The following is a 15,000-nucleotide window of genomic DNA, read 5'->3' as shown; positions in this document are numbered from 1 at the left end:
TACTTCAGGGTAAAAGCACGAGTGAGACTTTACCACATTCAAGGGGAAGAGGAGAACCCACAGTGGGAGATAAAAATGGGAACAAAGAGGCTACAAAAAGTGTAGGAGTATTCGGGGGATGGGGAGAGTTTAGAGGAGGAAATGAAGCCAGATAGGAGAACTGGAAAGGGAAAAGGAGATTGGTGAGTGCGGGCAAGTTCAGGAAAAGAGGAGAAGCCAGGGCAAGAGATTAGGAAAAGGAGGTGAATCCATGGTGGGGAAGGAGAATGGAGAGGGAAAAGAACTGTGAGGATGAATTCCTTAGTCAATGCCACAGCCGCAATGACAGAGAATGCTCTCGCTGGACACTGGAGGCCTCCAAAGTACACTAACCGCTCCCCCGTCCAGGTTATTTCTTTAAATTCTGTCACTTGTCGTTCTTGATTTACATGGTGTCAGCAGGACTACAAGTACCGGAATGCAGAGTAAAAATCTGGACTGGACAAGCTACTTCAGTGGCGTAACATTAGCACCCACAGCCCCCGCGGTGCGGGGGTCCCCGAGCTCAAGGGGGCCCCCTCAGCACAGTACACTGTGCACAGGTGGCAGGCCCCTGGCCTGAGAGCTCCTGACTGGGAGGGGAGGACCCTCAAGTACTTTGCATGGGGGGCCCCTCAAGTTTCACTTCGCCACTGAGCCTCTTATGTACGCACCTGGCTATCTGTTTATCTGGACATAAGGTCCCGATTCACAAACAGCATATGCACCTGTGGAAGCCCCACAGTTGTGGTGGGATCTCCATGCTTGTTGGAGGATCACTGCAAAGGGGAGATCCCGACACGAGTGCGGAGGCTCTTTACAACCTGGGCCCAATGTGATTATTCAGCATATTGTCTCTCTGGACCCATTTTCAATCGCACCAGGAGAGTCTCTAAGACTGAGGTTCCTACCACACAGTTGAATTCTTTATTGTTAAAGGGTGGGCCATTATCAGACTTTACAATGGCTGGAATGCCCCAAATCTAACAGCTTTTCTTCTGTTTTTTCTATGTCCATCTTTCCCACAACCTCATTGTAGATAAACGGAAGGAGCGCGGAGTGCGTCTTCGTCGAAGAGGTCCTCGAGAACAACTACACTGCCTTCATGTCTGCCAAGTACAGAGGCTGGTATCTGGGCTTCACCCGCATGGGTCGGCCTAGGAAGGGTCCTCGGACCCAACAGAATCAGCAGGAGGTTCACTTCATGAAACGTCATCCCAAGGGCAAGGGGCACCTCCACAACCCCTTCCTTTTCACCACTGTCACCAAAAGGACTAAGAGGGCCTTCCGGGTGAGGTCGGGGCCTGAGTGGCAGAGCAGCCGTACTGCGAAGCTGTAGGCTGGCAAGGATGCTTCCCGCTGCACTGTACATATCTGTGGACCATGCGCCATGTGAAAAAGCTCTATTTTTATATTTTTCAAGGATGGACTGCCAAGCTGCTGACCCTTATTTATAACTCTATTGAGCGCCAGATGCCTTGTGAACAAACAAGAAGATTAAAAACATTCTCCTATCTTTCTTTAGTGTTGTTTTCATTTTATGAAGACATATAGGAGGAAAATTAAACAAGCATTGGCAAAGTTAGTAGGTCTCGTCTTGATAAGGCGGGTGCTGAGCTATTGGCTTTGCCAGTGTTTTGTTTGTAAAGCATTGTTTAAAAAAGTAAAAGAAAAAAAAAACTAAATACAGGAGGCAAAGTAAACACATAATTTTTGGTGTCTCCAAAGTGTACATTGATTGCAATTTTTATGATCGTATTATCTTATTTTTCAAATAGTTTCCACTCAGGAAACTCTCAACAGACTTTAGAAAGAAAAGGAAAGTGTCAGAATGTTCAGTGAAATGCTTGCACAGACGTAATGTACTTTCCACAGGATTCAGCCATTTGTCCTCTGTAGTAGTAGATTTATTGTCTTCTAGAGAAGTGTCATGCTAAGTGCACCTTGTGCCTCAGATGCCAGCGGAGTGAGTACAGCAGATGGCACTTTCTCCATTAAAGCCTGTGTGTGACAAAGTTTGGCCTTTCATGCCATATGTGGAATGCAGGAGATAAAACATAAACATCCTTTAAAATCTGCTCTTTAGCCATACCCAAGTGAAAATATCCATGGGGCTCTGCTTTTACAAACTGGAAGGGGTCGGGAGCAACACAGCCCAAGTGGAGAAGTGGAGAAGTGGGGAAGTGGTTGATTATTTGAGGTGGGAAAACAGCACAAATGGGAGAGAGCCTGAAAACACATGCTCTCTCATAGAGTGCTGAATGAAAAAGCAAAAAGTAGTTCTCTAAGTATGAGCAGCGGAAGGATACAAGTCAGCCAATCAAAAGGATCAGAAACGGGATATATTCAAGGGGAAGGACAACCGCAATACATGTCATTGAATAAAAAGCACACAAATGAGAGTGACAAAACATACCAGTGTTAAGAAATGGATAGGCTGTAAACCCACATAACTTCACAACAGGTATTTCGCAACTGCACGCCTTGTGCAGGATTATACTACTGAATATTGAGATTAGGAGTATCGTGATACCTTAATACCTTGGACAAAATATCAAGGGACATAAATACCAACAGGTAAGAGAAAGTATTACTTTACTATTCTCAAGTCCACACCTGTGTAGTTTGAAGATATATATCTTCAAGATACATATACGTGGAATTAGGTATAGAAAATGTATACATACTTATCTTTTTACATTTTTGTCTCTTGATATTTTGTCAATGATATTAAGGTCCCACAATGGTTTCTACTCGATATTCAGGGTTTGCACCCTTTCCCTGGCAGGCTGGACCTAAAAAAGTGTGCGGTCTTCTCCATGGATCTGACGTTTGTTTTTGGGGGTGACATCTGGGAGACCTGCAGGCCTCGAGAAAGTGTTGCCATGATGTCAGACATGGAACGGAGAAAGCATACGTTGGATGGAAGAAGGTTTGGGGGGAAAAAAAAAAATTAAGATGGAGCCAGGGAAAGATGCATGATGGAAAGAAGACTCAGAAAATGACTCTGCACGATGAAGGGATAGTTTTGGATAAAAAGAATGTCATAATGGAAGAAATGGGCTGGAAAACAGAATTGGCTTCATAAAATTGAGGGGTTCTACCAAGGATTGGGATTATGAGAAAGAGGGATTGTAGTAAGGATTGGTATGGTGTAGGACCAAGACTGAAGAAAGATTTTGGCATGACGGAAGACTGTAATTAAAGAACTGGAATGATGAAAGCCCTGGATTAAGGACTGGAATGATTGAAGGACTGGATTAGGGACTGGAATGATGGAAGGGAACGACTGGATGAAAGCTTGGCATGATGGGAAAAGGCTTGGTCCAAAGGTCGGGAGGTATTGGTAGAAAAGATTCACATGGGAAGCATTAGAGAAAGGAGTGGCAAAATGAAAGGAAGGAATTGAAGAAAGGAGTCACATGGTTGTAAAGGACTTGCGGAAAACATTCCCTGACGGAATAGAAGTTTTGGAGACAGGATTGGTATGATGGAACTAAGGGATTCTAAGAAGGGTAGGAAGAACTGAAGAAAGGATAGACAGGATGCAAAGGAGACCTTTAAGAAAGGATTGGCATGATTGAAAGGAGGCAATGGTGTAAGGATGGGAGGGATTGGAGAACAGATTGGCATTATGCAATGACCGGATTAACAAAAAAGTAGGATGCTAGAAGAGAGGGATTGGAGAAAGGATTGGCATGCTGGAATAGAGGGATTGGTTAGCAGAGTGGCATAATGCTATATTAGGATTGGCAAAAGGATTGTGTAGAGATGGGTTGTTAACTTATGTAATGTAGTAGGTAGTACTAGCACTCTATGAGGGATGGATTCTAGAATGGAAAGGGGAGGCTGGAGAGAGGAGAAGGAGAGAGAAGAAGGTGGGAGCTGTGCTGGTGATCTGTATTTCGGTGTGCTGGAGATGCTGTACATTGGATGTGGAATAAAAGAAAGAATAAAACTTCGCTAAAAGGCTCATCTTTACAGATTGGCATGCTGGATAAGAGGGATTGGAGAAGGGATTGGCATGCTGAAAGAGAGGGATAGGAGAACAAAGTGGCATGATGCTATATTGGGATTGATAAAGGTATTGGCATGCTGGAAAAGAGGGATTGGAGAAGGGATTGGCATGCTGGAAGAGAGTGATTGGCTAACAGAGTGGCATGATGCTATATTGGGATTGGCAAAAGGATTGGCATGCTGGAAAAGAGGGATTGGAGAAAGGATTGGCATGCTGGAATAGAGGGATTAGAGACAGGATTGGCATGCTGGAAGAGAGGGATTGGTTAACAGAGTGGCCTAATGCTATATTTGGATTGGCAAAAGGATTGGCATGCTGGGAAAGAGGGATTGGCAAAATGATTGGCATGCCGGAAAAGAGGGACTGGAGAATGGATTGGCATGCTGGAAGAGAGAGACTGGTTAACAGAGTGGCATGATGCTATATTGGGATTGGCAAAAGGATTGGTATGCTGGAAAAGACGGATTGGAGAAAGGATTGACCTGCTGAAAAAGAGGGATTGGAGAAAGAATTGGCATGCTGGAAAAGAGGGATTGGAGAAAGGATTGGCATGCTGGAAGAGAGGGGTTGGTTAACAGAGTGGCATGATGCTCTATTGGGATTGGCAGAAGGATTGGCATGCTGGAAAAGAGGGATTGGTGAAAGGATTGTCATGCTGGAAAAGAGGGATTGGAGAAAGGATTGGCATGCTGGAAGAGAGGGATTGGTTAACAGAGTGAGTGGCTTGATGCTTTATTGGGATTGGCAAAAGGATTGGCATGCTGGAAAAGAGGGATTGGAGAAAGGATTGGCATGCTGGAAAAGAGGGATTGAAGAATGGATTGCCATGCTGGAAGAGAGGGATTGGTTAACAGAGTGGCATGATGCTATATTGGGATTGGCAAAAGGATTGTCATGCTGGAAAAGATGGATTGGAGAAAGGATTGGCATGCTGAAAAAGAGGGATTGGAGAAAGGATTGGCATGCTGAAAAAGAGGGATTGGAGAAATGATTGGCATGCTGGAAGAGAGGGAATGGTTAACAGAGTGGCATGATGCTCTATTGGAATTGGCAAAAGGATTGGCATGCTGAAAAAGGGGGATTGGAAAAGGGATTGGCATGCTGGAAGAGAGGGATAGGAGAACAGAGTGGCATGATGCAATATTTGGATTGATAAAATGAACGGCATGCTGAAAGAGAGGGATTGGAGAAAGAATTGGCATGCTGGAAGTGAGAGATTTAAGAACAGAGCGGCATGATGCTATATTGGGATTCAGAAAAGGATTGGCATGTTCGAAGAGAGGGATTGGAGAAAAGACTGGCATGCAGGAAAAAAGGGATTAGAGAAAGGATTGGCATGCTGGAAAAGAGGGATTGCAGTAAGGTTTGTTATGGTTGGGGGCACTGGAGAACACTGTGGCATGCGATTGAGAAAATGATTGGCAAGATAGAAGGACGGGATTGAGGAAAGGATTGGCATACTAGAAGGGAGAAATTGGAGAAAGGATTGGCATGCTGAAAAGGAGGGATTGGAGTAAGGTTTCCTTTGATAGAGGAATTGGGCACCAGAATGGCATGATGCTATAGCAGGATTGAGAAAGGGATTGATATGATGGATACCGGAATGGAGTGGATGGAAGAATTGGAGAAAGGATTGGTATGAAATATGGGAGGGTAGGGAATGGGCTGGCATGATGCTAAAGAGGCCCAGTGGAACGGGTGCACAATAAAAGTGGGGGGTAAAATGGTTAGCATGGTGAGAAATTGGAAATTCGGTTGGGTTGATAGAAGAGAGCAATTTGCGAAAAGTCTGGCACGGTGAATCAAAACAATTGGAGAAAGGAGTGGCATGAGGCAGAATAGGGATAGCAGGAAAAGGTGGCAAGATGACAGGGCAGCATTTATAAAGAAATGGGCATGATGGAAGACAGGGTAGGAAAAAGGGTTGGCGTGATGAAATAGAAATTAGAGATGGATTAGCATGATTGAAAAGAAGTGGAGACACTGATGGTTTGAAGGAAGATATTCTTTGGAACAGGATTTAGAATAGATAGAGATACAATAGAGACTCAGACCTAGGACTAAGGACTCAAAGCAGACCTGGATACAAATGTTAGCACCAGCCCCAGATTGCACGGTTCTAGCAAGTGACAATGCTGAGTTAGAGGTTTCTCCAAAAACACATTTTAGAAAATGTGTGGCCAAATAGCGCCTGTTACATTCAAATTTTCAATTGTATGCGTCAGTGGCCAGAGTGGTGCTCTTCTGCTGTCTTCAAGTGGGTTTGATGTGTGAGTGACCACAGTGCTGTTCTCCTCTCTTGCAGTGTGCTTGATGTGGTCTGTGACTGATCAGTGATGCTCCCCTGTCTTGCAGTGTGTTTTATGTAGTCTGTGAGTGATCAGTGATGCTCCCCTGTCTTGCAGTGTTTGATGTTGTCTCTGAGTGGTCAGTGATGTTCTCCTGTCTTGCAGTGTGTTTGATGTTGTGTTCTTCTCCTGTCTTGCAGTGTGTTTGATGTAATGCAAGTGACCAGAGTGGTCCTCTTCTGCTGTCTTCAAGTGGGTTTTATGTGTGAGTGACCACAGTGCTGTTCTCCTCTCTTGCAGTGTGCTTGATGTGGTCTGTGAGAGATCAGTGATGCTTCCCTGTCTTGCAGTGTGTTTGATGTAGTCTGTGAGTGATCAGTGATGCTCCCCTGTCTTGCAGTGTTTGATGTTGTCTGTGAGTGATCAGTGATGCTCCCCTGTCTTGCAGTGTGTTTGATGTTGTGTTCTTCTCCTGTCTTGCAGTGTGTTTGATGTAATGCAAGTGACCAGAGTGGTCCTCTTCTGCTGTCTTCAAGTGGGTTTGATGTGTGAGTGACCACAGTGCTGTTCTCCTCTCTTGCAGGGTGCTTGATGTGGTCTGTGAGTGATCAGTGATGCTCCCCTGCTTGATGTAGTCTGTGAGTGATCAGTGATGCTCTCCTGTCTTTCAGTGTGTTTGATGTAGTCTGTGAGTGATCAGTGATGCTCTCCTCTCTTGCAGTGTGTTTGATGTGGTCTGTGGGTGATCAGTGATGCTCCCCTGTCTTGCAGTGTGTTTGATGTAGTCTGTGAGTGATCAGTGATGCTCCCCTGTCTTGCAGTGTGTTTGATGTTGTCTGTGAGTGATCAGTGATGCTCTCCTGGCTTGCAGTGTGTTTGATGTAGTCTGTGAGTGATCAGTGATGCTCTGCTGTCTTGCAGTGTGTTTGATGTGGTCTGTGAGTGATCAGTGATGCTCCCCTGTCTTGCAGTGTGTTTGATGTAGTCTGTGAGTGATCAGTGATGCTCTCCTGTCCTGCAGTGTGCTTGATGTGGTCTGTGAGTGATCAGTGATGCTCTCCTGTCTTGCAGTGTGACCAGGCAGGAGGTGTCACTGATGCGCACTATATTTACAGTTAGGGCTAAAGGATACAGAGAGCTACAAAGCACCGGCCTAGTCAGGGGACAGTGGGTGTTGTGTGCACCTGCACAGAAAGGGGTGTGTATGAGAGAGCCCGGTGATCCATATGGCAACATGTGGTAAAGAGATGCGGCTCAATGAATGAAATGATGCCAAACAAACAAGGATGGGAGTCGGTGCCATGATCAGTAGCCACACACTGTTTTAAAGGCAGGTATAGCGCCTAGAGCTGGACAAACACAGCTCACGAGGTTGGAACGAAGTGGAAAAACGGGGAACCTCCGCAGAAAGTACACACTTTTAAAAGTGAAAGATTCCACCTCACCGTGCCAGGCTCAAAGAGGCCACCATTTTGGAATGTTCTGGATTGAGAGAACAATAAATGCTGAAATGCATGAATGTTCTTTACAGCTACACTGCCCTCTTCAGTACTGGGACTGAAAACCTTTCTGTGCCAGACCACCCGGGCCCCTTGGTTCACTGTGCTGGGTGTAGGGAGGGTCACGATGTGAGTTTCTACTGGGCCGCTCGGGTGGCCGGGGGTATTATAATTAGAGCCACGGGATTTATGTGGCAGGAGAGGGACAAATTATGCGGCAGGGTTCGGTAAACCACGGGGCAAGCAAAGGCAAATTATGCGGCAGAGTGCATCACACGTTGTGATAGTATTATTTAATTATTTCATCATTTAAAATTGGTAACACTGTCTGGGTATTGGCTGCGCCCCATTAGTACCAGTTTAACCCCCAAATATAGCAACAAGCAACAGAAAGGTGATCAGTTCAGCTGTGAAAAGGGACTTCCGCGTGTTGCTGCATTTTTAGTAACTTTTGAACCGTTTCAGATAGAAACAATTGTTTTTGGTTAAAATCTACAATTTATGCGGCAGATGATGGATTATGTGACAGGTGCGGCAAAGCTATAACTATGTGAAAGTCGCCGCGGCCGCACAATCGCATAATTCAAGTGGCCCTTCTTGAATTTTTGTATTCGGAATGAGTTTTTGTTTTCCACAAATGAGGTACAAGAATTACTCTGAACTTCCAGCTATAATGTGATTACAATTGTATTTGAAGTTTATTCAAAATCCTCTGCAAAGCCATTCCACAAAGTCAATAAGATTTTTTAATGAAAATGAAAAGAAAGAGCTTCTTTTGTGTGAGCCTTCAGAAGAGAAACAGAATATCTGACCTAAAAGTAAGCTCCACTCACAGCTATTTGCAAGCTCTATTTGTAAGCTCCACTCACAGCTATTTGCAAGCTCTATTTGTAAGCTCCACTCACAGTTATTTGTAAGCTCTATTTGTAAGCTCCACTCACAGGTATTTGTAAGCTCTATTTGTAAGCTCCACTCACAGGTATTTGTAAGCTCTGTTTGTAAGCTCTAGTCACAGGTATTTCTAAGCTCCACTCACAGCTTTTTGTAAGCTCCATTTGTATGCTCCACTCACAGGTATTTGTAAGCTCCATGTGTAAGCTCCACTCACAGCTTTTTGTAAGCTCCATTTGTAAGCTCCACTCACAGGTATTTGTAAGCTCCGTTTGTAAGCTCTAGTCACAGGTATTTCTAAGCTCCACTCACAGCTTTTTGTAAGCTCCATTTGTAAGCTCCACTCACAACTATTTGTAAGCTCCATTTGTAAACTCCACTCACAGCTATTTGTAAGCTCCACTCACAGGTATTTTTAAGCTCCACTCACAGGTATTTGTTTAACATAAATGACGGAAACTGTGCCTGCCTTTGAAAATAATGGTGATAAGGATTTTGAATCTCACTGTGCTCTGATTCACTCAGAATTACTTAGAATTATTTTCACAGCAGTTATACATGTAATTTAGCTCTATAAACAAAATTAGAGCGGAATTAATAACAGTTGCTTGACCTTTTGATGTAACCTTGTTTTAAAAAAAACTTAAAGCAGAATTGTAATCAAATCTAGCTAAAAGTTCAGAAAAATTCTTATCTCTCTTTGGTAAAAATATAATTCATCGGTGATAGCTTTCGGTGTCTGGACACTGCAATGTTTCATCTCGTGGATTCCAGCGGTGAGTTAGGAAAAAAAAATGGGAGCGACTCGTGAACGCACGTTGTGCTTTACAACACAATGAAGAGGCTTATTTACAAGACCCGTGCGCCACCGGAGAGTCACTTTTTTGATGCACTTCGCGTGGCTTTTCATGACCTCGTAGATATAGAGAAAGACAGCGCAGCGCAAGTCACTGCGTCAGGGAGGCGTTCCACGGGTGTTTAGGTCAGTGTATCCCACGCAACACCCATGGGTTTTGACACTTTCACAGAATTACAAGGCTATGGAAACCTTGGAATGTGTCAAAACTGTATGCCTCCTCCGGGAGGCAAAACGAGGAAAAATATCTTTATTTCTCCCTGGTTTTTTTTCACTTTCCAAGCGTCCTGCAATCTGCATCACACACAGAGGAAAACGCCTCCATGGATTGTTTTTGTGCCGGAAGGTGGCCAGTGCTTAATGTGTAAATAAAAACGGCCCGGTGCCCAAAGTCCTCCTTTTAAACACGCGGCTGCTGCATTTACATGTGCGAACACAGAATACTGAGGCAGCGTAATCCTGAAGGCATCTCGGGCCTCTTCAATCCATTTACAGCCACCCCTGCCCCTTCAGTCACTCTTGCAGCTTTCTACTTTCTCCCTTTGTGACACTTTTTTGTTTTTCTCTCCCTCCGTCTTTCCCATCTGTGTCTTTGCTCGCAGTAAATGCCTGGGGAAGAAGGCTGAGCATCAGCCCTCAAAAATAAGTGCTGGTGCCCAGCACCGGAAACAACAAGCACAAATTAAGCACTGAAGGTGCCCCTTCCTGCTCAAAAGCAATCCTGCATGCACCGCAGACGCACTTGCAGCGTAGTGCAAGGGATACTGTGTTGGCGCTAGGCAGCAAATTGTGCGCCGTCGCTGGGGGAAAGGAAAGGATTGCGCCGTAGTTCCGAAATACGGTGCATTTCTACCCTTCCACTTTGGCGCAGGGGGGTGCAGCGAGAAGACTTGCGGAGCTGCCCTACTCCAATTTGTTGTAAATATGCTGCTAAATACATATATTTTGCCCTCACTCCCCTGGAAGGCAGTTCTGCAGAAAGGGCCCACGTGGCACACTTGAAGATAATGGTCCCCTGCCAAGTCCAGGCCAGGGGCGGCTGCCTAGGTTTGATTGACAGCTGTCACACACCATTAGTCCTCGCTCATCGAGGGCCACCCCCGGAGCTGGGCCGAAGCCACGCGCCATTGTGTGCCCGAGCAGGGCCTTTGTTAACCAGAAGCGTTCCTCTGCAATGGAACCCACAGCTCCCAATTAACACAACCGACAGGAAGGGTTTTTACTTTTTTTCTCACAGGAAAAATCAGAAACAATAAAATCAGCATTTTTCTCATCCGTGTACGTGGGGTAAAGAGAGGTCTGAAAGAAACCGGGCGAAAAACTCATAGGAACCAACAAATCCGGAGAAAATAATGGAATGAAATACCACATCTCTGGAAGGCCTAGGCTGGTAATAGTTGGATACTGTTCGTTCATAGTTAATTTTATGCTTCTATAAACGATATAAATAGCTATATATGTGGCAATCAGAATTTTTTTTAAAACGTTTTTTTCTGTTGGCATTCAACACATTCCATGATTTACACATTTCAGATATTCATTCCTCTAATCACTCGTAAGTAAGACATTCCTCGTGTAATACAGTAACTTCCTACACATTTCAAAAATTGTAGCTCGAAATTTAGTACTTTCCAATGGCGCATGCAGCATTGTTTCAGCTGAGCATGACGTAAAATAGTGACGCAAGCAATGACTTCCTGCTTCATACATCTCCGTGCTAACGATCTTTGTTGGTGGCAAGAGGGGTTGCCTTGAAATTCAGGTTAACATATTCATATTTTACAATTGTATCCCCTTAAATAAGTGGGTTGCACCACTGCAGAGATCTTGGCCACCTATAGGTCAAAGTCTGAGGCGTATGCGACGGGGGCGTGGCCAGGAGCTGATGGTAGCTCCCAAACCAGCCATTCTATGGGGCATATTTACAAGAAAGTGGCCCATCACAGATGATGCCAACATACAAAAACAACACTCCAGGCTACTCTAAACCAGGTATACATATTTTCAAATTACACATGAACATGTAACGTAAAACAAGAACCCCGCGCAGCGTCTAACTGAACTCCATGTGTACACTCAAACCACGTTCATACCCTCCTGGCTCTAATGAAACAATCCTATGAATTGGAGAATCTTTAAAAGGTGGTTTACACTAAAACATGGCATGCACCTTTGGGGCACATCAGGCACCCCGCCACCGCCAAAACCAACCTCCACGAAGGAATGAAGGCCATCGCCGAATGGATGAAGAACAGCTGCCTCAAACTGAATTCTGGCAAAACTGAGGTCCTCATCCTCGGCTCCAAGCCCTCTGCCTGGGAGGACTCCTGGTGGCCTGCCACACTGGGAACCGCACCAACACCCACCGACCATGCACGCAACCTGGGGTTCATCCTGGACTCATCGCTATCAATGACCCAGCAAGTCAACGCCGTCTCTTCCTCCTGCTTCAACACCCTCCGCATGCTTCAGAAGATCTACAAATGGATCCCCACTGAAACCAGAAGAACAGTCACCCAAGCCCTCGTAAGCAGCAAACTGGACTACGGCAACGTCCTCTACGCAGGAACCACGGCCAAACTCCAGAAAAGACTGCAGCGCATATAGAACGCCTCCGCATCCTGTAATCCCCCATCACAGCCACATCACAGCCCACGTGAGAGACCTACACTGGCTCCCCATCAACAAGAGAAACAACTTCAAACTCCTCACCCACGATCACAAGGCACTGCACAAAGCCGGACCAGAATACCTCAACAGACGGCTCTCCTACACTCTGACCCGACAGCTTCGCTCCGCTGACCTTGCCCGCACCACCGTCCCACACATCCACAGAACGACCGCCGGTGGCAGATCGTTCTCCCACCACGCCGCCAAAATGTGGAACACTCTTCCTATCTACCTGTGACAGACACAGGACCTCCTGACCTTCAGGAGACACCTCAAGACCTGGCTGTTCGAGCAGTAGCAGCCACCCCCCCCCCATTAGTGCCTTGAGACCCTCACGGGTGAGTAGTGTGCTTTACAAATACTCTGATTGATTGATTGAAGACACACAAGAGACTTCATCAACTGTCACTGTTTAGTGACTCACAGTACAGCACATTCTGAAATTTGCACGCTGCATGTGAGGGACACGTATTGGTGAGTACAGCACCTCCCTCCACTGATGGGAAGTTAACTAATGGGCTTTAAGAGAAGCATGGCAGGTCGAGGAAGTTGTGATTATTGTTTTTATGTTTCTAGATGACACATCAAGAGGCAACATAGAGTAATAAGAAACAAGATGGAAGACTATTCCAGAGGAAGGCAAGGTTGCCAAAACGCCTGTCGAGAACAGATGCCAAGTTAAGAACCACAAAAGAGGGAAGAGAAACCATGATCAGAGCTGCAGAACATTTTTGGAGATTCCCTAATTCTAGTGAAACAGTCCTATGATGTTAATGATATATAGAATAAGTCAGAGTTTGAAGTAGATTGCATATTGATATATGATAAAGATTTTTAAAGTCTGTGGTGATGAGGGTATGAATGTGGTTTGAGTGTACATATGGAGTGCAGTTAGACACTGCATGGGGTTCTTATCGAAATAGAATATTCTTTTTTTACGTTACATGTTCATGTTTATCTTTAGAATAGTAAGAATTTGAAAATATGGACATTGTGTGATTAGAGTGAATTAGAGTGGATTCATAGATGTAATACCTTCATTGACTGAATTAAAAATTGCCAGCTATTGAAATCATAATAAAAAGTTGTTATTATACAACATCCTCTAATTTTGCCTTTTATTTCTTTCGAGTGCAGAGCTGAGAGGTTCGACAATGCATGGTTTAGGGTAGCCTGGGGTGTTGTTTTTGTATGTTGGTTGTTTGACCATGGACCAGGACCCTGATTTTCAAACAGGGAATCCCTTTTTCAGAGGCATTGGTCCCATTGCAGCACTTTTCTTGCGCCTTCCCCGCCCCCCCCACTGGCACCTAACGACACCATGGTTCTGCCGTATTTACAATACGGCGCACCATGGGGGTCGTTAGCGCTGTAGCGTCAACATTTTTTACACTATTGTGGCGCTTTTGCTGTACGAGGGTAAAAAATGTTGACGCTAGTGCAGCAAAGTGCAGGGAGGCCCATCGAATATAATGGGTGCGTCATTTTAGCACCTGCTCTGAGCAGACATTAAAAATGAAGGAAAAAATGGGCCAGTGAAATCTTGTAAATTTCACTTTCCATTTTTTTGGGCCTCCCTGCGCTGGAACGCCCCCCCTTGCATTCATTATTCCTGACGGAGGCATAATGTGTCGCAAGGGGTCACAAAGGAACGCAATGGGAGCAAAGTGGCGCAACACGAGCTTTGCACCACTTTCTAAATATGGTGCATCAGAAAAGCCACCTTACCGCAATGACGGCGCTAAGGTGGAGCAAAGGGCTTGGAAATATGGCCCCTATGTTTTAAAAGGGCCCACTATGGCTCTTTTAAGTAGGAGTACTGCAGAAAGAGGCAAGAATCAACAGGCTCTCACATTAGGCTTCTGCAGTGTCCACCCAAGGCATCCTGACAATACCCAAAAGGAAAGCACTGTCATACCATTCTCGTTATTGGAACGGGACTGCTGGATTCAGGGCGGCAGCACATTCACTTGTGGGTAACTGAGTCAATCCCACACCATTTGGCAGCTGTCGGACCAACTGTGAGAAGGTAGCCTCTTTCTAGCCTTGTTACCCCCACTTTTGGCCTGTTTGTGAGTGTATGTCAGGGTGTTTGTCACTGTTTTCACTGTCTCACTGGGATCCTGATAGCCAGGCCTCAGTGCTCATAGTGAAAACACTATGTTTTCAGTATGGTTGTTATGTGTCACTGGGATCCTGCTGGTCAGGACCCCAGTGCTCATAGGTTTGTGGCCTATATGTATGTGTCACTGGGACCCTGTCACACAGGGCCCCAGTGCTCATAGGTGTGCATGTATATGTTCCCTGTGTGGTGCCTAACTGTCTCACTGAGGCTCTGCTAACCAGAACCTCAGTGGTTATGCTCTCTCATTACTTTCAAATTGTCACTAACAGGCTAGTGACCAATTTTACCAATTTACATTGGCTTACTGGAACACCCTTATAATTCCCTAGTATATGGTACTAAGGTACCCAGGGTATTGGGGTTCCAGGAGATCCCTATGGGCTGCAGCAATTCTTTTGCCACCCATAGGGAGCTCTGACAATTCTTACACAGGCCTGCCACTGCAGCCTAAGTGAAATAATGTCCACGTTATTTCACAGCCATTTTACACTGCACTTAAGTAACTTATAAGTCACCTATATGTCTAACCTTTACCTGGTAAAGGTTAGGTGCAAAGTTACTTAGTGTGAGGGCACCCTGGCACTAGCCAAGGTGCCCCCACATGGTTCAGAGCCAATTCCCTGAACTTTGTGAGT

The 15,000-nt window shown here is 45.3% G+C and overlaps 1 protein-coding gene across 1 annotated transcript in view; it reads left to right on the top strand.

Moving 5' to 3' along the window:
- LOC138301510 (fibroblast growth factor 18-like) overlaps window positions 1-1,524 on the top strand; it is a 161,521-nt gene extending 159,997 nt beyond the window's left edge. The window contains exon 5 of the mRNA XM_069199186.1: window positions 1,058-1,524. Coding sequence (XP_069055287.1) covers window positions 1,058-1,357 — 300 coding nt within the window. The 3' untranslated portion in view covers window positions 1,358-1,524. The remainder of the gene's footprint in view (window positions 1-1,057) is intronic.
- The last annotated feature ends 13,476 nt before the right edge of the window (window positions 1,525-15,000 follow it).

The sequence above is a fragment of the Pleurodeles waltl genome, chromosome 1_1, assembly GCF_031143425.1.
Source record: "Pleurodeles waltl isolate 20211129_DDA chromosome 1_1, aPleWal1.hap1.20221129, whole genome shotgun sequence".
Classification (NCBI taxonomy): Eukaryota; Metazoa; Chordata; class Amphibia; order Caudata; family Salamandridae; genus Pleurodeles; species Pleurodeles waltl.
Note: the sequence above shows the minus strand (reverse complement) of the source record. Positions and strands in the feature narration are given on the sequence as shown.